This window comes from Clarias gariepinus, chromosome 10 (genome assembly GCF_024256425.1).
Source record: "Clarias gariepinus isolate MV-2021 ecotype Netherlands chromosome 10, CGAR_prim_01v2, whole genome shotgun sequence".
NCBI classification, from domain to species: Eukaryota; Metazoa; Chordata; class Actinopteri; order Siluriformes; family Clariidae; genus Clarias; species Clarias gariepinus.
In genome coordinates this window covers 6898458-6924347 of record NC_071109.1, presented here as the reverse complement: position 1 = coordinate 6924347, position 25890 = coordinate 6898458, and the positions used below count along the sequence as shown (strand labels likewise).

Sequence of the window (25890 nt, the reverse complement as noted above, 5' to 3'; positions counted from 1 at the left end):
ATGTTGTAAATTTAAGTTGCATGTACAGTAGCACCTTGGTCCTGAAGGAACGTTGTTTCGTTTCACTGTGTACTAACTGTATATGGTTGAAGTGACAATAAAGCCTACTTGAACTTGAACTTGAACTTACGTAACATTACGGACCCCCCTACGTTTAAAGCAAAACTAAAGACTCACTTATTTAGAATGGCTATTAATATTTTATAATTTTATGTTTTTTTTTTTAAATAATTTTATCATTTTGTTTTATTTATTATTATTATTATCATTATTATTATTTTATTTTCATTTATATTTTTCATAATTATGTTTTATTTTGTTTTTGTATTTTTTATTTCTATTTTTATTGCCACTTTATTGTCATTTTTACTGCTGTGAAGCACTTTGGTTCAACTTAGTTTGCTGTAAAGTGCTATATAAACAAATGTTGATTGATTGGTTGATTGATTGATATGAAACGTAAATATATACTGCGGTTTTGACCAGTGTACATACAAAACCATTCTTTTATTTCTAAAAAAAGAAAAGATAGCAAATATAAATCGCAGCGGTAGATGGCGCGAAAACTCTCGGTGTTAGAAATAGCCAAAGCCGAAGAAGAAGAAGGAGCCTGAAGTTGCAAGGTCAGCTGATCATTTACGTTTCCTGCGAATCAGTCTGCGACGGAGCTGTTAGCAACCGCCGAGTTGTAGTCTTCATTCAGTTCTATTCGCCTCAAGAAAGATTAATAAAACATAACAGGTATTTATAAGTGTGAATTTTTTAATATATTTGTATATTATTTAAGCAGTAGGTCTGTAAGTTATACCAAACCTCACTCCGTTTATCGTTAAGAGTGGGCTTAGATAGCTAGCCTCCTAGCACCGGTCCACTTTCTAGACGTTTCCATGACCGCACGCGAGTGAGGCGTCACAAATTCGTGGACAGACGAGTGAATTACACGGGTGTAAGCTGTCAGAATTTAGTCGTTGTTTAAAAAAAAAAAAAAGCTTTAGTTTTATAATAGAAATGTAACGACGAGAAATGACATGACTGCGGTGTTATCCCAGTGGTTTGTGGGATGAGTCTCAATCCGTGCTCGTGCCCGTGTATAAAGTGCACTACCCAGGCTGCGGAGTGTGTAAGTTCCCGGATGTACACTCAGTATTGAGGGGACAGATGGACATCAGGCTGAGATTCGGATGTCCTCATAACGGCAAATCTGTATACTTTGTCTTCCAGCTGGATGGATGATCTGTAGTCAGAAAGTGAACCTGGTCAAGCTGAAGGGCTTTTAAGCTGTTGTTTATTAATTAATTGAGGTTTCTTCCGCTCTTTTATGCTTTTTTTCTTTCTTTTCTTATTGTCTGTGTGTTTAATTGGTACACCTTCCTTTCTTCTTTCGTCCTCCCTTCCTTTTGTACTTTCTTCCACACTTCCTTGTTTTTTCTTCTTTTTCCTTGTTTGTTTACACCTTCTTTCAATTCTTCCCCTTTTTTTCCTTCCTTCATTCGAATTGAAGTTTTATTTGTTACACACACTGCCATACACATGATGATCTATGCAGCAAAACACGTTTGGCTAAAAATAGAAAAAAAATTTCACAAGTGAAAATATTGCTTTAGGAAATACTCACTCACTCATTGTCTACATCACTTTATCCTGTGTACAGGTTCGTTGGTTGGAAAGTGGACTGGAGCCATCCCAGGAGACTTATGGCTCAATCCATCATAGGGCACACACACTCACCTGCTCATTTGCACATTAAGGGCAATTTGGGAATGCCAATTAGCCTAATCTGCATGTCTTTGGACTGTGGCAAAAAAAAAAACAGTACGGGGAGAACATGCAATTTTCACGTACACAGACCTGAAGCGGCAATCGCACCCTCAACCTGGAGGTGTGAGACGACAGTGCAAACTACTACACCACCTTACTAGAAAATAAAATTGTACTAAAGACTGAATTTGCAGTAAAATAAAAAAGCTATTCTAAAATAAGATGGATTGATACTTTATTGATCCAGAAGGACATATATTTCTTATATGTTAGATTTTGTTAGCAATAAAGACAATAACGCAGAGAGGTTTTAGATGTGGTTTAGGGGCAGTGGTAGCTCTGGCTATGGCAGGGTAGGGTTATAGATTTGAGCACTGAGCTCTACCAGTTGACCATCGTTGGGCCCTTGATCATGGCCCATAACCCTATCTGCTCCATGGCTAACCCTGCGGTCTGACCCCAGTTATGCTGGGATATGCAAAGAAGTGTGCACTAATGTACAGTATGTGACAAATAAATACTTAACTTATGGCACACTGTATATCTAAAGTCAGTGCAATGCGACCTTAATGTGCAATTGTATTAATGACAAAGTAACACCAATGCAAAGAAAAAAATTAAGATATACTTAATTTAAATTACACAGGAACAAAATTTACAAAATGAAGGTGGAAAGTGTAGAAATCTAAAATTATAGAAATGTAAAACAATGGTGTGGGTTTAATAGAATCAGTACGATTTATAAAATGCAGTATGAAATGAACTTTGATGTGTGTCAGTAGCAGCCTAAAGTGCGAGATAGTCTTCACTTTTTCATTTTATTTATATATATTCTTTTTTGCTTTTTTTTTTTGCCTATACTTCCTGTTCTCTTTCTTTCTCCTTTCCTTCAGTTCCTCCATTCTAAAGTGAATTTATTGTTTGTTTCATTAGTACAACTAACACTGCCATCCTTCCTTCCTTTTTTGTTTTCTTGTGTCTTTTGTTTACCCCCTCTCCTTTCATCCTTTCGCTATTTCTCTCATTAGCAAGTAAGCACTTTATTCTGTTTAGGATTTGGCTTCTATCCCAAGGAATACACTCTGGACATGACTCCAGGCTATCACACTGCTCTGTACGCAAACAAACGCACACATTCACACTCGTTCACATCTAGGCCCATTTTACCAAAGACAGTCCACCTACAACATGGCGGGGGTGAATGTCACCATGAATATGTAGAGAATATGTGGAACTTCATGGGCATTGTTTTGTTTTTAATATTCCTTACTTCTGTTTTTTTTCCTCCACAGTGTGTGAGAAATTCCAGACTTTTTTTTCTTCTTCCTGAAACATGGCCGACACAGAGCAGCGAAATCCCCCGCCTCCTCCTCCACCTCAAACTGGGCCTGCGGTAAGTGTCCAGAGCTCAACCCCATTGAGAATTTTTGGGATGTGCTGGAGAAGACTCTAGTATTCAGCTTTGGTTCAATTTCTCTTTGTGCCAGTTGATTTGGAGAACACGGTTATTTTATTTCATTTATTGTGAGTTTAGCATCAAGAGCCATACCTAAATATGCCTAGAGACTGTAATTCCAGAATCTAATAGTCAAATTTTCTGTGTGTCTTGCAGCAATTCCTGTTGAGTAACAAAGTGGAGACGGCCATGTGGCTGTCGCGTCTCTTCACCATCTACTGTTCTATTATGTTCATCCTTCCTCTGCTTGGGTTAGTCATTTAACATTGAATCAGTTCTGTCATTATTTCTTTCCAAAGTGTAGTTTAAGAGTTCAGACATTTATTTTTTTATTTTTATTGAAGTGTCTAGACATATTAAACGCTGAGATAAAAGCATGAAGGTTGATTGCTTATAAAATTCTCTTTTAAAGATTTAATTGAGGCTTATCAGTAGAGAAGAAGAGGGTAGAATGATTGACTGTATCATTTTGGCAGTTTATATATCTGACCCCAAAATTGACTTTGTGCAGTTATTTGTTCATTTAATATGTTTGCATTTAAGTTAGTGGTATGTTGCAGTTCCTCTATAATCCTGCAGTTGAAGCACTCTAAACTATCTAAACAAATTCTGGAAAAAAAATTTATCCCGAATTGAGATATTTAAAAAACCATGATACTAACAATTAAAAAATAAATCAGCAGCTAGGTATTGTGATATTATATTTGCTGTACTCTGGTGATTCTCATCCCTACTAATCAGTGAAAAGCCTTCAGTTTGCAAGGGAACAAAAAGAATGAACTGTCGAGCATTGGAGAAAGATTATATATATGGTGAAATGAATGCAGATTTACCCTGGTTTTTCCAGAGTAAATGGTGCATCAGGAAAAATTAAGGGTGGATGAAATGATGTACCTGTCATGCCAGGCTGCCTACTGTACATGCCTGTGAGGCAGTGTCGTGATCGGAACTTGCTTCTGTTGATCAGGTCTAGGTTCAGGATTCCATCAATGCATTTATTTTCTTCACATTACCAAATGACGATGCCAGGATTCCTCAGGCTCAAATTGTAAAAGAGTGGTTCAGGGAAAATGAGACATGATTTTCACACATGGATTTGCCACCACAAAGTCCAGAACTTAACCCCATTGAGAATCTTTGTGATGTGCTGCAGAATGCTCTAGTATCATCAGTAGAAGATCTTGAAAAGAAATGATGTGACTCTGGATTGAAATAAATGTCGTGACATTGCATAGGCTTATCGAATTAAATTTTATAAATCTTGTGTAATATTCATACATGTAAGCGTTTTTTTAAGCCCTTAATAAAATGTAAAATAGGGCAGATTTGAAGCCGTCTTGTTCTAACTCGTATTCATGGACAACTAGACTCCTGGTATATGGAATGTAAATAAATATTAAGCCTCATTAACATTATGTTAAAAGTCTGTCTAGGGAAAAAATAGGTCAGGGTCAATTTACCAGCAGCTACTGTGGGGTTTCAAGGAGATAAACCTCATGATAAATTCACATGATAAATTCACATGGTAATTTCAAACTATATCTAAAAGGGCAAGAAGAAAAGTAAGAAATCAGAAATCTTCTGAAATCTTCTTATAGAATTGCGCATCATGTTCATATGCTTGTGCAGCTCATGTGCAAAAAGTGACACCCACAAAAGGTTAAGCACAAAAACAACAGTGAACGTAAAGTTTGTAGGTAGATGTGGAGGTTATATTGTATATTAAAATATACAATATTTATAATAATATGGGAGTTTTCTGTCGACTGAGGCACCTGCTTGCAGCCTGCGGCTTTGTGCACACACAGACCTCCGTTTATACTGTACACTGCCATTTCCATTCTTTTTTGTTTTAAATAATGTATTTTTTAATATATAAATGCCAAAAATAAAAAAGGCTGATTTTCAGAAGATATTCTCGGTGCCCCTTCTAGATTCTGAGTGAACTAGCATGAGGATGCTTTAGACAAAAACGCCATTAGATAAAACTTCTATTTAAACCCGTGGATAAGGGTTTCTGCTAAATGCTGTAAATGTAATATATATATATTTTTTTTATTTAAACATGATACCTCTTGGTCCCGTATATTAAATTGTAGTAATACATGCCGAGTATATGATTTAAAGATTGGTTAATTGTCTTGTGTCAAATTTTGTAAATAAATCTATATGTGTTCAGCTTAGAGACTTCTTGTCGTTGTTACTGATATGCACTGATTATTTTTTTTGTTCCCCTGATTTTTAAACCTGAGCTGGTTTATTTGACTAAATGAATGCCTCTTGTCGTCCAGGCCAATGGCAGCAGCTAACTTCTACCAGAGAGCTCTGTTGGCCAACGCTTTGACCAGCGCGCTGCGTCTGCACCAGCGGCTTCCTCACTTCCAGCTGAGCCGAGCCTTTCTTTCACAGGCGTTACAGGAGGACAGCTGTCATTACCTCCTTTACTCGCTCATCCTGGTCAACTCCTACCCCATCACCAGTATCCTCTTTTATTATATACCTGATTTCATGTGCACGCGCACAAATTTTTTTTATACTACTGTAGCACAAAAGTAAAAGTGAAGTCTCTGCTGTTTGACATTTTGATCCTTAACAGCAGTTTGCAGTGAGCATATTCCCTGTGTTCCTCTTCTCACTGCTTCATGCCACTACATACACCAAGAAGGTTCTGGATGTAAGTAAAGCTAGGAATAAAGACTGCTTTTTTAAGCAGAGATTTTATTATTTAAATGCTGCTGCTTGTTTTTCCGTCGAAGACGATGGGACCAGACAGTCTACAGTTCGTGCGGAATTTCCTGAACAAGCTCACAGCCAATCAGCAGAACATTCTTAAGTTCATCGCTTGCAATGAGATCTTCCTGATGCCAGCTACTGTCTTTATGCTTTTCAGGTAGTTTTATTTGATATTTTTTGTAAACATGGCCTTTATGCAGCAGGGACAAGCAGAGGAATTTATTTATAATATTTACGTCAGAAGTCTCAGGGAAATTTGGTATTGAGGAGCCAATGACGTGTCTTACTTCTGTAACATCAGATAATTCTAATGATAATTTTTTTTCCCCCTTTCTTTTTTTTAGTGGTCAGGGCAGCCTGCTGCAGCCTTTCATTTATTACCGTTTCCTGACTTTGCGTTACGCCTCCAGACGAAACCCTTACTGTCGGTGAGCACTCCCTTTTCCTCACTTGTACATGTTTTTATTAATATTTATGTAGCTAAAGGCTCTTGTTAACACACTGATTTGGTCGTCGGTTTTCATCAGGACCCTGTTCACGGAGTTGCGGATCCTCCTAGAGCACTTTGTAATGAAGCCAGCGTGCCCAGCGTTCTTCAGGAGAATGTGCATGAACAGCATCGCCTTCGTTAGCCGCCTGGCCCCTACAGGAGTCTAAATGCACTGTTTATCAACAAGCACTCAGACACACAAACACACACTGATAAACACACTCTTAAACATTTAAGCTCCTACAAGGTGACTAGCTGGGGAGAGTTTCCTCCACTGTAGATTTTTTTTTTGAGTACTTGCACTCGACGTCCTGCTGATCTCATCTTCTGCATGGAAAGCAGTTTGCTATTTTGGAGAAACTCCAGATGTTAAAAGCTCACAGATAAAAGAGCAGCAAACACTATATACCCTCAGTGTGTTGTAAAAACAAAAATCGCTACAGCTCTTTGGTCAGTGCTTTTGAAGGATTATTTATAAAAATGAATTCTAAGTGTGGATGCTTTTTCCAATGGGAGTGGATGAAACAAACATATTTATGCTTAATTTAGAGTAAATAATTGCTAGGTGTAAATTGTTTATTAGCATTTCCCATGCAGGGAAGGGAGATTTCAGTCTGTTGTTACATGTCTTTTTTTGTGGACTTTTGTTCCTTTTTTTATGACTATAGTTGAGATGGATTATCCAGAAATTAAAAATTTTTAAATTTAAAAAGTAGAGTAGGACAGAAAAACTTGATTTCTCATTAATTGTAATGTAATCCCTTATTAAAAAGCTGCCTTGAATGTGAACTGATGAAAGTTAAAGCATTTCCTCTCTTTTAAGGTCAAGTTAAGCAGATCTCATGTTTTTAAAATATTTATTAACTCAATCAAGGAAGTTTGTAACTGAAATTAAGATCAATAAACTTAATTGAATTTTAATTCAATCTTTAAATGCATAGCATTTTTTTACTCACTTGGGAAGGTATCAGCTGTGAATATACAGTACATACCTTTTTTGTAAAATGGTTTGTGTGATTAGTGTTAAATGGGATGTTTAAGGAAAAACTTGAAACTACATTATGGAAGTTGTTAGATAGCACCAAGTCATCACAACAAGCATTTTGTAAACACCAATTAACCCATTTTGCATGTCTTTGGACATAAATGTTTAAAATTAAAAATACCCCCTCCCACCAAGAAAAAAAATCCCATTTTTTGGATTGGGCTTAAACAAGTGCATTTCCCCACTTGTGACCTCATGAGTCCAATAACCAGAATAAAAGTGCAATATGTAACTACTACATGTACTGACTGTCTTTTAGATTCAACATTAAAACAAGAATTGGCTGTTTCAAGTGATGTCAAACTCTTATGTCCAGGTTAAGTTAACTGCAACACCAGCTCCACATTGTATAGAGATGACATCAAAACAGACCAGTTTATATTCACACTCAAGGTCCCATGTCTTCATAACTACTAAGGAGTGTGTGCACACATACACTAGCACATGCAATCTGTTAATATTAATGTAATACTATCAGAGAAAGTGATGGTCATTAAAAAATGCTCTGAGCAGCAAGTGCTGTTTTAGTCCTCTTACACAATTTCAGGAAGTGGCATTAATGTCACCATAATTCAAATTCTAGTATGCAAATCATGACAAATGGTCAATTACCAGTCATAAGCCAATATTATAGAAAAAAAGTGGTTTATTTTAGATGTTAAGGTTGAAGAAAAATCACCATCAAAATTGTAAAGAACCACTTTTCTTGCTTTCATTTTTAAAAAAGGTGTAAAAATGCTTTAAATGATCTACTGTACAAAATCTGGTTGCATAAAGCATAAAAACTGTAGTCCTTCAGGACCACACAAAATATACACGGCATGCCAATTTCACCAAGTCCTCCACGCGCGAAGGTTACGGTGTCCGTTATTGCAGTTACATGTTCATGCAACGTGGGGACTGTATACACAATTCCTGTTAGAGTCTGGAATTTGTAAAAGGGATTAAGGACAAAAAAAAAAAAAAAAAAAAAAAAAGTGTATAAGTCAGGGTCAATTCAAAATCAGCTTCTGTGGGGGTTCAATGAGAGAAACTTCATGGTATCTGAAAAAGGAGGGGAAAAAAATTAACACATTAAAAAGAGACCCAAAACATACAGGTAAAGAAAGTACAAGCCATTTTGCTTACTTTGAGCCCTTGTACTTCTCTTTGACGGACTGCTGTGCGTGCTGAGCAGCACCGAGGTAGGTCTGGTGGAGATCTTGGACACAGGGCATGAGGTCTTCCAAAGTGTAGCCAGTCGTCTCCGCCAGAGATTTAGACTGAAATATTAAAAATACTCAGTTGAGCGCAATACAGTAGTAAGTATTATGCACACAAAATGGCTTCAAGACAAATAGTGACAAACTACATACTACCTCTGTGGAATTAAATAAAACAAGGCAAAGAGTGCCATTATAGGAAAATAATCAACCTGAGTGGTCAGAATAAATTGAGCTCCATGTAAATCTTACCCATGAGGCTCCTGTGATGGTGTAGTTCGCCAAAATAAATGCGGCAGCAGCTATTTGAGATGGAAGGTACTTCAGGAACGGGTCGGCATCCACTAAACTTAGTTCTCCAAGAAACTAAAGGAAAGGGGTTCGTTTCAGAAGGACAGCCGCAAAATTCAACACAACGCCACTCATAATAGATCATTCAAAACACAAAAGGATGACTTCTCACCATGGACAAGCTCTCTACTTTGTTGCAGACTTTCTGCCTGAGGAAGTACTGCGTAAGAAACTGGACGATCGTTGGTGCTGCAAGATCAAAAGACAGGACCTTAAGTACCAGATGCTCCATTCTTAACACTTGCTTCTTTGTGTAGGTGTCGTCAGTGATGTAGACAAATTCTGCCACCTCCGGGGGGTAGATCTCTTCAAACTTCCTGTAAAAGAACAATCAGGGTTAATTTGGGGGGGAAAAAAAAAATGAAAAAAAAAAAAAAAAGCAGCAATGCATGAAGACCAACGCTGATCAGAAGTACACTCACGAAGCCAGGAGCATGGCAGCGGTGCCGACGAGTTGCAGCTTCCCCCTTAGGACAGACATGGAGGACAGGAAGCGGTCAATGTAGTTCACAGCCAGGTACAGCGTCTCGTTCTGGAGCTTGTACTCCTCTCCGACTTCCACCAACCAGTCCACCAGGATTGCACGCATACTGTTTGTGATGTCTGGCTGCTTCTTCATGTAGCCCGCTTTTGGCCTACACTTAACCTGGTTAAGAAAACAGGATTATAAAACCTAAATAAATTGAAAGGGAAAAATAAAACTTGTGACCGAGAACACAACCATGCATATACGCATACACACCTCCATCTGCCTTAAATGGGTGTGGATTTCAGCAGCGTAATCAGTAACTTCATTTACATTCACGGTCCTGTCCTCACCCTCAACTATTGACATGTCCATGGGAGAATCTAAAACAAAAACAGCAGTGTTATACAAACCCACTCAGATCAGTTATTCATTTGTTTCTTAACTAAGGCAATGACGTGACCATTTCACCCACCAAAACTGAGATCCATGGGCAGTTCAATAGTAGCTAGGGGCTGTCTGAGCCGAGTCACCGTCGGGTTTAGCGTTAAGGGGGAACAATCCACGGCGGCTTGCTTGGCTGACGCTTGTTTCTTGGAGCAGGCTCCATCGGGTTCGTCGACGTGAATCTGAAAAGCGGGTTGCTTGGCTGCTGGCCTCTCGACATTACTGCATTTGCTGTAGTCGTCCGCTTTACAGGCTGCTTGTGCTGAGTCCTGGAGGGGTAAATTTACACAGACAAGTTAGATCCTGAAATGGTGGTCAATCAGGTCACACAACACTAGTCTCTTCCTCATATTTGGGATGCATAGGACATATTAAAGACCAACCAAGGGTGCTTTTGAAACTGCATTAGACAGGCTGGTTTAATTAGAATTATTAAATAGGGCTGAAATTAACTTAAAGTTTTGATACTTGGTGTGCAAATTCTCTTGCAAAGTCACAAATCTTAAAAAGTGTTTAATATTTGAGGTGTAGAAACAGACAAAATGAAACATTCCTGTAAGACTTTTTTTTTTTTAAAGTTAATAAATGACCATTACCAATCTGATCAAAGCATGTTTACTGAGATGTAGCCAAAAATCTTTGTTACTTTGTTAAATGTTGCCACTTTTAAATAGTGCTTACTACTTTGTTTACACACAAAATATCCTGGAACATTTTTTGAAAATTTACTTTGTTGTTAAGGTTTGCAAAATCTTAGCAACGGGTTTTTTCTTGGGCAAACTCAGGGAGGATGAGAATAAAATGGCGCTTTGAGAATGGGAGGGAAAGTAAAAAAACCAAAGCAATAAAAAAAGATTTTATGCGAATAAAGTACAAGACTTTAGTGGCAGTAAAATAAATATTTTAAGCGGTTTAATTTGAATTCAAAGGGGTAAAAAATGAGGGTGGGGTAATCAAGCAGGTCAATTAATGCTCATTATTAACCACCTGGGTAACAAAGCAAAAACACCAAGACTCTACATTAAAACCAGACTTTAAACCACCAAAGCCACTATGCATTTAAAACTAAACACGCACACAGATAAAGTTAGAAGCTAACCCCAATAAACCTCCAGGTCCAATCCCAAACTGCTCCCCCCTCAGTAGAGTAGTGCACTACGCGGCGCAGGGTTCACAGCTCTACCCAGGACACTTCACGGACAGCGACGATGGCGTTTGGGACGCAGCCCACAGAGCCACGCTTAATCCCACACTGACCTGCTGTTTGGATCCCCGCAGGCCGGGCTGTCGACGTGCGTTGTTCCCCAGAGCCCCGAGCACGGTCCTAGTGCTGGGTTTGTTCACGGTTATGTTCTCCTGGTTCTCCAGCCTGCTCTTGTGTGCGCCTCGTACCCGCGCAGGAACGTTCTCCTGGTTCTCTCCTCCATCCAGCGCGCCTCCCTGGGCCGACATCTTACAAAATTATTTTAAAAAATAATAAAAAATCACCCCCACCTACAAAGAAGAAATGAGAAATTATTGTTTGAAACCATGTACAGAGTTTTGCTTCGCTTGTTTTTTTTTCTGAAATAAGTCAAACCGCCATACCGGGAGACAAAAACTCAAACAGCAGCGAGAAACAGGAAGGAAAAAAACAAACCGAAAGACGAGTTAAGCTACAAAAAGGGCGCCATCGTCCTCAAAACTATCCATCCATGAACATAAACTACAATAAACGCGTTTTCTCACACGACCTTTAGCGCGTTCACAACCCCGGCTCACAGTATTGTCGCTTTCTCAGTTCAAGTAGCCCGCGACTATTGAAACTATCCAATCAGAATGCAGCACTGCTCCTGACGTCACTGATCTACGGCGACTAAAAGCGTCCAGTATTCTTTCGCTTTGTCGATACACACACAAAAAAACGGTTAGAAGTGAAGTCCGGGTAACGTCATTGGCTCGTTGGAAATTTAAAAAACTGACGTATTGAATGAAGAACAACAGGCGGGACAAATATTAAATCATTAAATCAGTACAGTATATAATGAAGTAGAGTGTTGTGAAAAAGTATTTGCCTCTTTACTGATTATATATATATATATATATATATATATATATATATATATATATATATATATTACATAATTTTGTGTGCATATATATATATATATATGCACACAAAATTATGTACAAACATATAATATATACAATTACAGTATGTGTACAGTATATATACTGATCAACCATAACATAATGACCACCAACCTCATATTCTAAAATTGAGTAGTTGAGTACCATTCTCTTCAGTAATGTATTCTGATACCTTTCAGGCCAGCCTTCATTCCCCATGTGTATCAGTAAGCCATGGCACCCCATAACCCAGTCGCCACTCCACCAGTTTTTTATCCTTGGATCACTTTTGGTAGGTTCTGATTGCTGCAATCAGGGAGCATCCCACAAGACCTGCAGTTTTGGAGCTACCCTGACCCAGTTCTCTAGCCATCACAATATGGCCCTTCTCACAGTAGCTATATTTTCAATATCTTGCTACAATGGCGACTGGAAGTGGGTGTGATATATTAGGCAGCAAGTGAACCTTTTCCTTTAAGTTGATGCGTTGGAAGCAGAAAAAATGGGCAATCACAAGGATTTGAGTGACTTTGACGAGGGACAAATTGCGAGAGCAACTCCAAAACTGCATCTGGTGAACTGGCGTTAATGTCATGGGGAGTGAAGGCTAGCCCGTGTAGTCTGATCCAATAGAAGCGCTAGTGTAGATGAAATTGATGAAAAGGTTAATGCTGGTTGTAATTAAAAGGGAACACACAGTGCATCAGTGTTATGGTGGCAAAAAAGGGCGAGGGGAGGACATACTCAATATCAAGTCATAATGTTATGGCTGAGCAGTGCACACACATATACACACACAAATCGGGCCACACACAACACCAGTTAAACTAATCTGCATGGTTTTGGAATTTGGGAGGAAACTGAATTTGTTGTTATTAATCTTTCAGCTGCTCCTAAGCACACAATCCGCACAATAACTTGGCACTGGTTTTATGCCAGATGCCCTTCAGGAAGGGGCAAATAATTTTTCTTTGGATGGCATTTGAATGCATTTATATACATGGAATGAATTCTAGTACCTGGTTGCATCTGGACTGTATCCTGGGAACACTGAGCATAAGGCAGCCCCCTGTATTCATTCACATAAAAGGGCATTTTATACTCACTACTGTACATACTGTAGTTAAAAACCTGAACATAATATGTGTACATGCATCTTGAACATCCCATTCTGTGAAGGCTTTGAACTAGATTTTGTGAGTTGTAATCCTTTTAGCTGTGAATGCATTAATGATTTCAGGCATACGGTTCTTCCAGTCCAACCTTGGAAATCCATTTCTTCACAGATCTTGCTTTGTGTACAGAGGCAATGTAATGCTGGAACAGGTTTGAGTTTCCAGTGAAAGTAAATTGTAATTGTAAATCTACAGACATCCTATGCAATTCTGTGGTTTGAACATTATGACATAACCACATATGGCCATAATGGTCAGGTGGCCTCAAACCTTTAGCCATATGTTGTAGCTAAATCACCTTCTGGCATGTGGGAAAAAGGCAGAGGAACAGGATCAAACCAGGAACCCTGGAGCTGTAGATTAACAATGCTGTTCGCAGTCTTGCTGTTTAAGCAAGGCTCCAGATCCACATCCACCCTTATTTAGTGGTAAATATGTTACTGAATACAAATGAATGGGTGTATAATAAGCTTTCATTTGTCAACAAAATTTGCAATTTGAAAAGTAATCTGACCTACATTACTTATGTACATATATTGTGTACAACTTCTACAGTACAGTCTAAGCCTGTCCATTATTTATTTATCACACTGGCATTGCACCTGATCCACATCATCTTGCAGGTAGTGAGCTCACAAGATGGTTCCCTGTCAGTATTATGGGGTTCATTGCCTGTGGACATAAACCTTCTGGCCTGGCTCCAGGGGTCAACGTAATACCTGCCTACAAATATAATAAACCACAAACGTAATACAAGTCTGCAGCTTTTAATGTATAATAATAATAATAATAATAATAATAATGATGATATCGACTGCTATTACATTTGAGGGACATTTATTATGTTTCCGGGATTAAAATAAAAGCTGCAGATTTATATTATGTTTGTGGACTGCTTCTATTACATCAGGGGGTGTTGGATTCGTCTCACAGGAGATCCCTCTTTGTTTGACATGAGTCTCGAGATCTGTGCACCAAGTGCACCTGCTGGATGCATTAAGCTCCTAGTAACATAGCCATGAGATTCACAGGAGTGCATTAACTCCTACACCATGACAAGGTCTAAGAAAATCAGAGTATACTTTAAAATACACATTATTACAATTAAAACCAAAAGTACACTTTAGACCACACCTTATTCTTTCTTTTGTATTTCTAAATATATGCTCTGTTCTGGTTGGACATTATGTAGGTAACCCTACAAGACTGAAAAAAGTAAAGGTTTTGTAAAGCATTTTGTTTTTATTATTGTTATTTTTATAATTTTTTAAAATATCATTAGTCCAATGCTATGAGAATCAGTGTCATTTGTCTTTAAAATAGTCATGGACCCTTAAACCGTAACTCATTACTGGGCGGCCTGGTGAGTGGTTAGCACTGTGGCCGTGCACCTCCAGGGTCTGGGTTCGATTCCTGCCTCGTGGTCTGTGTGTGTGAAGCTTGCATGTTCTCCTGTGGTTGGTGGGCTTCCTCCAGGTACTCCCACAGGTTTTCTCCCACAGCCCAAAGTCAAACAGGTTAGGCTAATTGTCGTTCCCGAGCTGGGAACCCAAATCCCTTTGTCAATACAGTATTGGTGCACAAAATAAAAACTAGAAAAAATGAATTTAAACATTTATTTGAATACAAATACTAATACACATTATTATACACAGCACTATTTCATGAAGTATTAATACCTCTCTGTGAGGCCTCTGTGCTTTGGCATGTGAGATAATAGAGATACTAAAAATAAATATCGAAGAAATCGAATCACAGAGCAAACATATTACAAATAAATAATAAAAAAACTTTGTCATTGGTGTTTTTAATTAAGCATCATTGAAAAAGTCCACCAGAGAGTTCAGATCATAGTTGTCTAATATTTCAAGAAGTTGTGAAACCTTTGTCTTGACGTTTTGCCCTTTGAATTTAAACTTGTCGATGAAGAGGTCGGTAATCATGCCTATAAGAGGAATACATAGTTTACACATTTGTACATATTAGATATCAATGTTGTTTGAATAGTGTAATTAATATTTTTTTTAAATAACAAAAAGAACCCAAACACATTGCATATCAAAAAAGCCTGTTTACCGTATAATCTTTCCAGGTGAGCTGGCTGTTTTTTGTATTCCTCTAACAGGCGAGCAGACTCGTCGAGTATACTGCGATACTCTGGAATCAGGAAATCTGCATTTCCTTCATGCACTTGCAGCTCCTACAGGAGACAAAAAACATCCACATGAATAAAAGCCTGTATGTCAGGCATAAACTTCAGTTCAAGATCCTTACAAAATTCAGAGTTTACCTTTAAAGCATCGATAAGCTGAACCTTTTTGGCCAACAAGAGCTGATACTCGAGCTTAGGATGAATCATCTTCAGTGTATGGCTCACAGATTCTTCATTCACTTCTAAAAAAGAACAAAAAGAGAAAAAAATGATAAAAACATGGACATGAAACGGCAATTTAATGAATTTGAATAGATGTAAACTCACCATAAGAAATGTTTAGATTGATTTTGCGCTTGGTGGCCTCTTTAGACAGAACGTCCTTGAGGATGGATATCGTTGAAATGTTATCTGATTTAAAGTTCCCTTCTCCTTTGCTAAAAAACAGGAAAAACAAAACAGAAACAACAGATAATGCAGGCGATAATGCGAGGGCTGTACCGAAAGTAATGCAAAAGTTGGCATAACTTTTTTAATTAACTGACATAGATTGTTTAAATTGAAGATGTTACTCCAACACTTGAAACCTCTTTAAAAAAAAAGGTGGTGTACACTGTTGTATCCACTTTAATTTCAGTGGAGTTTGCAGTTAATGATCTCCCTCTGCGTGTTTGTCTACAAGTGCTTCTTTAAACTTCATCCATCTGTGCACATTGCTTGTCAATGGTGTCATCTCAGTAAACATTGTGTGGCGTAGCAGGAGACCATCAACTGATAGAGTTGGGTTCAATAACAGCTAACTTGTGATGGAGACCATGTTGAGTAGCGCCTTTGTATAGAGGAAAAGTTACTCTACCAACATGTCCAATTTAACGATTTATGTCAGTTTATAAAAAGTTATCCTCTTTTTTGCATTGCTTTCATTACAGCTTTTATATTTTCATTCTATGTCTTATAGACAACTTGCCCATGTGGAAGTCTGCCTCACCAGTAGCTCGCCTCGAGCTGCGTTCCCAGGAAAGTGTTCTGAAAATAAAAGGTGATGCTTTCTCCTGCTGGGGTTTTCTCAGGCACCTCTGGCAGGCAGAACACGACCCACGAGTGGATCTCGGCAAAGCTGAACTGCCCCGATAGCCTCAAGGTGTTCATAGGCCTGAAGACAAAAATCCAAGGAGATGAAGGTTTCCTTGAGTTTCAAAAGAGCAGCCAAAACTGAACCTTGGAACGATCAAAGAAATCGTTCATGGGATGGATTTCTCTGCTACACGGGTCTCACCTGGTGTGATCGATGCTGTGTGTCCTCTGGTGGAGCGAAAGTGGTTTGATCTGGTACTGACGCACCTGGCAGGTTTTAGGCTGCAGCCGTGGGGTTACGTAAGCTTGAAGAGTACCGTACTGACCCTCGATCGACCTCACCTTCAAAAGGGCGCAAAAGATGATGGACTGTGATTGGAGTAATATTGCAGGGTTGTTGGTTATAATAATAATAATTATTGTTGTTATTATTATTATGAATAATTATTATTTTTGGTCTCTGAGCACTACAACATTTATCACAACGGATGGTGCAATACAAAAAAAAGTCAACATCCATCATCGACAATTAACAAGAAAATTTAATATTAAATATAATAAATACTGTGTATTCTTAAATATTTAATATTAATGTTTGAAGTTAGACATCCCACCTGCTTTCAACAGTTATCTGCTGCAGTTTGTACTGCATTACCACCTTACTCTGAGTGTAAAGTCGTATTAATCATATTACGGTCAGCTCGAGTTCATAGAATAACACACAAAAAAATATTGCACACAATAATCAACTGGCTGGAAACATCACTTCTGTTCAGCAGCAAATCACCAGGTGATGTAACCTTTATGTAATCCCGTCATGAACTGATGTAATCCCATGCTTAACGCTGAAACAGTGCATTCTGCTGCTGCGATTCTGGTTCAAATCCCAGCTGTGCCCTGTGGTACCTAGGATACCACTCCTGTCCTTAGTGAGTAGAAAAATAAAGTGACACATCAAATGTCTTTTTTTTTTTTTGCTTCTTTGTTTTTTAAAAATCACACACTGGTGCTGTAGACCTTCTCCGTATACTCGCCTGCAAGCAATTACACAACCTGCGTGCGATCAGTGCGACATTACAAACGGTATGTTAGAGAAGTGTCATGAAACAATGTACCTAACAGTAGTCAAAAAACATATTTATAGCTAATTCTCAGCAGTTTATCAGCGTTAGTTTGGGGAATTACAGTATATAGTATGTAAAGGAGCAACCTTTATGGGTGTGTTTCTTATCTGGTGTGATTCAGCCTGATGAGAAGTAAATTTACAGTTTATTGTCTAATAACTGTATGTCCCAAAGTGTTTTATTCCTCTCTAACTACAGCAGTTTGCAAATACTAACAATATTTCATTTATTAAAGGCTGATACATAATTAACTTTTCAATTCAGACTGAAGAATTAGACAGTTACGCTTCATGCTGTTAATCATCCATGAGACAAGTATTTCCTGTTGTCACGTGCATTATAAATCCCCTCTGACCCGAAGAAAACTAGACCTGAATTTTAGAACACACCAACGTCGGGGACTTAAACAACTTATTTACCATATTTACAATTTAAAACTGTTTCCTTGTATAAATTGATACTATACAAGAAATTACATTATAACAAAACATTCAGACCAATGGGGAACCAAGAAACAAGATTTTCACTCTTTAGTATTAAAAACATATTTAGGCGGCTTTCACACTAGACATGATTGAGTCATACCGTGCTCCCCTATTCCCTCTCTCCCTGTTGACGGGCTTTTATACAAGTAATATTCTTTCATATCAGAGTATACTTGCACGTTTACCCTCTCCGATAGAGTAGTTATGCACCTAATTGGTATGCGACCCAACAATAAACACAAAGAGAAGAGGAGTACAAAGACCTCGATCTTTTTGCTATGCTTAATATTAATAATATTTTAGAGAAAATGTTAAAAGCAACCCTCTCACATGCCTCCCTAATTTAGTGTAGTTCAGAGTATAAGACTAGGATAAGCACACAGAGATTTCAAAAAAGACAGATGTATTGATGATGTCACATTCCAAACAGCGTTCCACTTCCATCTTTAGTTGAGGTTGGCTTTCATACTAGCTTAGAGCCAGGCTCAAGTATGCTTTGCTGTACTAAAGACCACATAATGACGTAGACTCGAGCCTGGTACGCTGATCTGCTCCCAGGTACAACATAGAGCGTTCACATTACACAAACATACCAAACTTTTAGGTCAAGCAAACTGGAATCTGTGTCCAAAATTATAGTAATGATTATATACACTGTAGTACGATCAAAAGTTTGGACACAACTTTGGATTTATTTTCTAAATTCTAGAACAGTACTGGATTTTTTCAAAACTATGAAATAACATGTAAGGCCTTATGTATTTAGGTGACAGTAACAACAGTAACAATCAGTTGTTATTTTAAGACATGAAGGTCAGTTGTTCTGGAACAGTTCTTGCAAAAACATTATTGTCAAATGCATCTGCAAATCCCATCAAGCACCATGATCAAACTGTCTCTCGTGAAGACTTTCCCAGGAAAGCAAGACCAAGATTAGAGCCGTTATGAAGGATTTACAGATCATCAGTAGCAGATACATCTCAACATCAACTGTTCAAAGGAGATTATTGCATATGTTGGACGCCTTCAGTATTATTTTACAGTGAAGAAATAAATAAAAATCAGGAAACACTATAATTGGAAGGTGTGTCCAAACTTTTGACTGGTAGAGTATACACCGAAGCGGGAAACGACCCTGGACCCTAGATGTGCAAGGCTACGATGCTACCCACTAAGCTACCACCTAATTTTATTGTAATGATTAAATTTAATGCTTTACATCAATACTTATCCTTAATTACAAATAAATATATATTTACATTTATATCCTTTTTAGATGTATGAATTATGTTTATATTCTATTATCTTTTTATATTTTATTTATATATACTAATATTTTATTAGATTTACTTTATTTTGTATTAATCTATACATAATCAATGAAATATCTTTATTAGCTAGTAAAATCAAGAATCAAACCTATGAATGATAACTGTTATTAATTACCTTTAATTCCAGCCTGGTGGTGTTAGCCTGGCATCTGTATGTGGCAAGGAGGAAATTCCCATTTGGCTATAAAAAAAAAAGACAAAAGAGCAATCTCTAGCGTAAACCTTGGTTATGATCAAGTTAATATACATGCAATGTCGTGCTTTATGCAGCGAGAATAACTGAAAACATGCTACTGCGTTACCTCTGAATCACATTCGCTGAAACTAACCACTGCTGAGTTCTTATCCACGTCCAGCAGGTCTATAGGAACATCACTCTGTACAACAAAAGATATGATTTATGAGTATTTATGAGCTAATATGAGTGTTTGTCTCCGAGTTTGTTTCAGATTTTTTGACCTAAGCTCCTTGGAGTCTGACCTGTAGCAGCAGGTTATCGATGGCGGTCTGCACCTCTAGCGTCAGGCTGTAACTGGCGTCCTCTTGGCAGAGAGTGAACCTGTCGTTGATGCTAAAAGCCGGCACGGCAGATACAGCGGTGCTGGATTGCGAGCTCTGCTGGTATTTCTCTCGTCCCTGCATCACCTTCACCTGCAGCTGCTCCAGCTCGGCCCTGCACGCGAGAACATACAGTACAGCTGAGCTAAATCACATCCTCGTTACTCTTTCCTGACACATGGGTATCCTCATGGGTAGAAGATACAACTTTAAAGTGTACTTTCAATAGGGTGTGTTATTCCAAAACACTACAAAAAGATGTTGATCAGCTCTGGACTGGTCATGATATAATAAGTTAATTATCAAGCCTTAATTAGAAAGCCCTTTGTATTAAAGTAAGAAGAATAAATAAATTTGCTAAACCATGTTACTTGTATTATTATACAAAACTTAATTTTGCTGTATAGATTTCTTTTCTTATAATCTATAAAATATGTCACTTATAAAAAAAACATATACCATATATAATTCTATTTTTATAATGTTGAATTCATAATTAAAGTCAAAATACATAATTGTATTGCACAGACTTATTCTATAACACTATCAAAACAATAAACGTTTCATGATGTCATGAAAGAAATGACAAACTGTTCACATTGAATAAAGTGAAAGTAATACAACTGCAGATGATTTTTGAGGAAGCCTTAATGAATTTTGCTGTCAAAGACGAGAAACGGCCGCATGGGTCTGATTGCACAACCAGACATTTTTATCAGTCAATCATTTGTTAAAGTGTCAAAAGGATCAAACTACAAAAGCACAATTGAGACTCGAATACTTTTTTTCTCAGTAAAGGAGGTCTGTACATAAGTTTTGGGTCAGATTAGGGTAAAAGAATCGCCCTGTGTGTGTCCCTGCAATAAACTGTGTGTCGATGCAGAAGATGGCGCTGTAGGTCCAGTGAATGTAGCGCTACCTGAGAGCAGCCACTTTGGCCTGGGTCTCCCGGCTCATCTTCACCTCGTCTCCTGGGCCCGCCTCCATCTTCTGAGGCTCTGTAGTGAGACCTGATACCCAACCTACCACATGCCACGCCAGGAATAAGTAGTAAGCTCTTAAGCAGTGTTTTAAGATTATTACTTGTTGGAACAGTGTATAAAATGATCACAAAAAAAAGTCGTTCTGTATTCGAGTACACAACAAAGATCAAGAGGTTGTAGCTCACCTGTGTATGTTGCCGTGACAACTTCATCATATGACTCCTTTCCTACACACCCTCCCTGGATCGATGTGACACTTTCTGTCAACACCTTTTAAACACAGAAACATACAGAATAAATACACCCTGGAGACGCAATGGAACTCAAGGTAAGTTCAGATTTGGACTGGTTTCCACGTACGTTCTCAAAACGCAATGTGGGTTCGTTGGAGTTGTCCAGTCCGTAGATCTCGACTGTCCCATCGTCTCTCCCAACGAGGATGTCTTTTACTCCGTCACCCAAGATGTCGAATGTATCAATGCACAGCACACCTTGAGAAAAGAATAAAACATACAAGAACTCAGACTAATGCATTGAACAGTCCTTCATTTTGCCACTGGGTGGAAATCTTATCTGAAGAAAATTTATTTTTATCACATGAAGGTATGTGTGGCGTTCAAGTCAAACTGGGACTTTGATTGTGCAGAATAACAGAACACAGTACTGACAATAAAAAATCCCTTCATTTCTCTATATAATCCCCTGACACATTAATGCACTTATTCCATGTATCACTATTGCCTCCTGCTTCATGTTTAAAACACTGGCCTACCAGGAACTCCTTTCAAGTCTGGATCTGGCTTAAAGAGAGAGAAGGATTGTAAGGGGGATGTGGCAATAACTGCCAGATGCAGATCCTGTAATGTAAAGTGGTGTTGATTGTGTGTACAGTTCCCACAGACAAATGCGTCTCTTCCGTATGTTAATAAAAAGATATTATCCGTCGATTTTCAAGGATCAGGCGTTCCACTGTCTTTATGTACTGAAGTTAAAATGAAACTGGCAGAAGAGGATGCTAATGATGCTATAACCTGAAGTTTTTCTATAGTTTCAATGTTTCTCATGACCTTCAACAATCTTTTTAATGAAAAAGATTTTTGTGCGCAACAAAGCTCATCAGTTTTTTTTCCTTTTTATAATTTACTGCCACTACCTTCTGTTTGACTTACTACAAAATCACAATCAAAGCATGAGCTTGCTATATTTTCTATGAAAACTTAAATAACATATCATTGATACTAAATATGCATGCCTAAATAACCACAAGCACAACTGCAGGCTGATTTTTCTACCTTGCCAAAACATTAGATGATGGAGCTATATCTTTTTTGCAAAATCAGACAAAATTACACTTACATAACCGAAACTATTTTGACAAAATATTTCAACAGTGGAGCTTTGTACTATAACTCACATACACTGTTCCTCACCTCCTTTTTTCTTCTCATTGTCCACCTCCCATTTAAGGACAGGAGTTGAATGGGTTAACTGCACAAGCCCCAGTTTGCCATCAGCTGTTCCGTAAAGCACTTCCTCCCCATCCTTACCTGGATACCATAAAAAAAAACACTCAAGATCGAATTCCTAAATATTACACCTTTACATTTATATCACTTTCATTAAACTCTCTCACCTCCATCCCTGTTGTGAAGCTCCAAAACAGACGGTGGGCCTGAAATCTCGAAATCATACAGCAGCTCTGAACCCTTACAAAAAGCACAATATGGAGAGAAAGGGATCCACTTTAACATAAATACAGGAAAATAATGAAAGATGACCAGGATGACCAGATAACCAGGAAAAGTTAGTCAAGTTCTTCCACACCAAACTCACTCATCCATGGACCTTGCTTTGTGCACTGGTACGCAGTCATGTTGGAACAGGAAATGGGCCGTCCCCAATCTGTTCCCACAAATGTCTTGGTATGCTGAAGTTTAAGAATTCCTTTTACTGGAAGTAAGGGGCCGAGCTCAACTCCTGAAAACCAACCCCACAACAGTTCCAGCATGACTGCACACCAGTGCACAAAGCAAGGTCCAGTGTCCAGATGTTACTCAAGGTCATATGCATGTGAAGGCAGGTGAGCGAATACTTTTAGCAATATAGTGTATGTGTGTAATATTTATATTACCTGTAATATGCGGAGTACTCTGTCTTGGCATGCTAGAACAGGCACCATACGTCCCACCGTCTCAACCGGCAAACAGACCATGTCGTTGATCTTGTCCCCTGACAGAAAGTAGTCCTGGTCTTTGCAGTCGCAGTAGTGGTTGTAAATGTAGCTGGCACAGACAAAAAGGTCAGCCCCAGAGACACGCCTGCCAACAAGTTTAAAATCTAATTATCTGAATCGAACAATTCAAAAATACATTAAATATACTGTATTTGTAATGGGATTGAAATAATAACACACATGGCGTTGATGCTCTCAGTCAGATTGGCCTCAAAAGCAAGAAACTGTTTGCCCTTTTTGGTGTAACCCCTAACCTCAGAGCCTGAGCACACAAAGATCTTCTCCTGCGGTGTTCCTAATGCACCTCCCAGCTCCAGCTTGGAGATTTTCTGTCCTGGGAGACTTTTAAACACAGGCTGGATGATATCAAAAAAGGAAGGAAACATTTTTTAACAAGTATAAAAACATGCAACTTTGAATATGTTTAGTTTTTCTATAAATTTTTACAGATAAAAGTGATCAATGTTTTTTAAATGCTGAAAATAAAAAGACATTAATCAGGGAAAAAAAAGTCAACAGAACAGAAGTGAGAATAAATCAGCATCCTAAAACAAGCCCCTAACTATCAGGTGTTCACCTTAATGCTACGAGCCAAGTGAATTAATGCATTGTGCATATTTTAAGTGCGAAAAAAATTTGACACTTCCTATCTACCTAATAAATCGAATTTAGCTGTATTGCAGTTACTTTAAATACTCACAGCCACCTCTCCCCTTTTCATCCCGAAACAATTGACCACACCTTCATGATCTGCGACAGCAACCTAAAACGATACACAATAACAATGACAGTGGAGTTTGAGTCCCTGTCTGTCACAGCTTACAGAACCGGCACACTTTCATATTCATAATATACAGTTTGAGACATGTTATAAGAAAGACGAAATGGCCTTTAAGCTTCACAAAACCTTTATTTCAGGATTTTAAATCACCTTTTGTGTTCCTTTTCGGCCCACCACAGGTAAAAGTTTCATAGTTTTCGGAGAAGTCACTCCAACCTTGGAGAGGAAAGGGGAAAAAAATTATTAAGGCAAGATGCTTCATGCATAAGCAATAGTTTTGGGATAAACAATTTAACATTCTTAAACTGTGGTGATAAAATGAACGCAAAAATAAACAGCAGTGTTATTTTTTTTACTTAAAAAGATTCCTTCCGTACTTGGACTAAACTATTTTGTTTAATTGATTCAACAATTTTGCAAATGAATCTTTTCTGTACCGTAAGTGTTCCTCTTAAGAACATCTTTGCAGTGAATTAAGCATTTTACGAGGTGTGTTTAGGTCAAACTGGGAATTGTGATGTGAATTGAATTTCTAATGAGTGAACCCATAACACAGATTAACATTTACAGAAAACTTCAAATTCAATTCAATTTTATTTAATTTGTATAGTGCTTTTAATAATAGTCATTGTAGCAAAGCAGCTTGACAGAATCATAATAAAATTATGAAAATGTGTATGAAGTGCAAACTCCACGCACAGAAAATGCATATGAATTAAAATGATCAGATTGTCCCAGTACGGTACAGGAATGAGACTCTTATCTTAGGTGTTCCCATGAACATTCAGTGAGTGGAACGCCTGATCGTTAAAAAAATCGACTGATAACTTGTCGCCAACTTATGGAAGAGACTCATCTGTCTGTGGGAACTGTGTACACACAATCATTCCCCAACACCACCTCGTACAGGCCTGACCTTGCTCCGAGCCATTTCCACATATTTGTTGCATTAAAGGAGTTCTTGGGAGGCCAGTGTTTCAGACATGAAGCAGGCAGTCTGGTCATTGTTCTGGAATTGGAAGAAAACTTTCTACCTTGATAGTATCCAAGCACTAGTAAAACACTGGGATAAGTGTAGCAGGAGATTATATAGAGAAATAAAGAGAGTCATCTCATAACTGTGTTCTGTTATAATGAACAAGCAAAAGTCCTGGTTTGACTTTGTAATTGTAATATAGCCTTATGTGCATAGGTTCTAATGAAAATATGAATAATCAACGAACACGGCAAAGACATACGTGTTTAAAAAATTAAACTCTTATGCCAAAATAAAAAAAAAATAAATAAATAATAATAATAATCAGACTCCTACCTGTAGGTAATCAACATGTTTTAAGTTAAGCTCCATCTTCTCAGATATGAAGAGATCACAGCACACAGTAGACTTTATTATTTTAACTCCACAACAGTTTGAGGATTTCTCCTGCCTTTAACATTTATAGTATCTTCACTAGAGCCTCACTAGTGAGTGGATTAACAGGATCTCATGGATTAACCCCGCGTCACGACAGTGCTAGTTTAGCTTCGTGTAATTTGCAGTTACAAAGTCACTCTTATTACTTCATTTTATCAACATAACATTCTTACACAGTACACAAAATACACTTTTACATCCCTAAAAATAACTAAACCGAGTCTAAGCTTCATAAACAGACGGGTAACTCTGTCTCTCTGAGCTAGCAAGCGCTTGATTTAACGCTGGTCCGCCATGTTGGATTTTCCCTGCCTCGACACATCCACGGTTTCCGTGGAAACCGGGCTCCATTCCAAATGGCTCACGAACACTACATAAGTGCGTCTAATCTTCTATTAAATAATGGCATTTTAACCTCTACATAGTGCACTATGTATAAAAGACGACACTTTTTGGAATTCGACCAGTAAACTAATATTTGGTTCATGAAAATTAAATTAGATGATTTATGAATGATTATGCA

At 38.0% G+C, this 25890-nt stretch overlaps 3 protein-coding genes across 3 annotated transcripts; 1 reads left to right on the top strand and 2 right to left on the bottom strand.

Annotated features, from left to right (window-relative positions):
- The first annotated feature begins 605 nt into the window (after positions 1–605).
- Positions 606–7363, top strand: tmem33 (transmembrane protein 33). Its single transcript, XM_053505179.1, has 8 exons — positions 606–741; positions 3051–3151; positions 3371–3465; positions 5506–5693; positions 5821–5888; positions 5971–6104; positions 6292–6375; positions 6475–7363. Exons 2-8 carry the CDS (start codon positions 3092–3094, stop codon positions 6602–6604), a joined length of 759 nt encoding a protein of 252 aa, XP_053361154.1. The 5' UTR covers positions 606–741; positions 3051–3091; the 3' UTR covers positions 6605–7363.
- A 755-nt stretch (positions 7364–8118) lies between these two features.
- On the bottom strand, positions 8119–11728 carry ccna2 (cyclin A2). The gene is made up of 9 exons (XM_053505996.1): positions 11536–11728; positions 11206–11442; positions 9977–10217; positions 9778–9884; positions 9458–9681; positions 9148–9352; positions 8937–9050; positions 8611–8744; positions 8119–8526 (listed from the first exon to the last, which is right to left on the bottom strand). The coding sequence occupies exons 2-9, from the start codon at positions 11398–11400 to the stop codon at positions 8475–8477; spliced, it is 1272 nt and encodes a 423-aa protein (XP_053361971.1). The 5' UTR covers positions 11401–11442; positions 11536–11728; the 3' UTR covers positions 8119–8474.
- Positions 11729–14834: 3106 nt separating this feature from the next.
- Positions 14835–25669, bottom strand: bbs7 (Bardet-Biedl syndrome 7). The gene is made up of 19 exons (XM_053505113.1): positions 25266–25669; positions 24104–24169; positions 23873–23935; positions 23353–23528; positions 23071–23257; positions 22573–22645; positions 22370–22486; positions 21300–21430; positions 21125–21209; positions 20876–20978; positions 19879–20071; positions 19701–19775; positions 19514–19579; positions 16661–16800; positions 16373–16537; positions 15712–15821; positions 15523–15626; positions 15309–15432; positions 14835–15177 (listed from the first exon to the last, which is right to left on the bottom strand). The coding sequence occupies exons 1-19, from the start codon at positions 25299–25301 to the stop codon at positions 15044–15046; spliced, it is 2148 nt and encodes a 715-aa protein (XP_053361088.1). The 5' UTR covers positions 25302–25669; the 3' UTR covers positions 14835–15043.
- Positions 25670–25890: the final 221 nt, after the last annotated feature.

Bases quoted from the DNA above. Each gene is read 5' to 3' on its own strand.
- ccna2 (XM_053505996.1), bottom strand. From the start codon at position 11,400: ATGTCGGCCCAGGGAGGCGCGCTGGATGGAGGAGAGAACCAGGAGAAC. The intron at 9,885-9,976 runs GTGGGTGAAATG...TTTTTGTTTTAG, and splicing joins GCCCATGGATCTCAGTTTTG to ATTCTCCCATGGACATGTCA. The intron at 9,353-9,457 runs GTGAGTGTACTT...GTTCTTTTACAG, and splicing joins GCTGCCATGCTCCTGGCTTC to GAAGTTTGAAGAGATCTACC.
- bbs7 (XM_053505113.1), bottom strand. From the start codon at position 25,301: ATGGAGCTTAACTTAAAACATGTTGATTACCTACAG. The intron at 23,529-23,872 runs GTGAGTATTTAA...GATATCATCCAG, and splicing joins TGAAAAGGGGAGAGGTGGCT to CCTGTGTTTAAAAGTCTCCC. The intron at 16,801-19,513 runs GTAATTAATAAC...GCCCTTTTGAAG, and splicing joins CCACCAGGCTGGAATTAAAG to GTGAGGTCGATCGAGGGTCA.
- tmem33 (XM_053505179.1), top strand. From the start codon at position 3,092: ATGGCCGACACAGAGCAGCGAAATCCCCCGCCTCCTCCTCCACCTCAA. The intron at 5,889-5,970 runs GTAAGTAAAGCT...TTTCCGTCGAAG, and splicing joins ACACCAAGAAGGTTCTGGAT to ACGATGGGACCAGACAGTCT. The intron at 6,376-6,474 runs GTGAGCACTCCC...GGTTTTCATCAG, and splicing joins AGACGAAACCCTTACTGTCG to GACCCTGTTCACGGAGTTGC.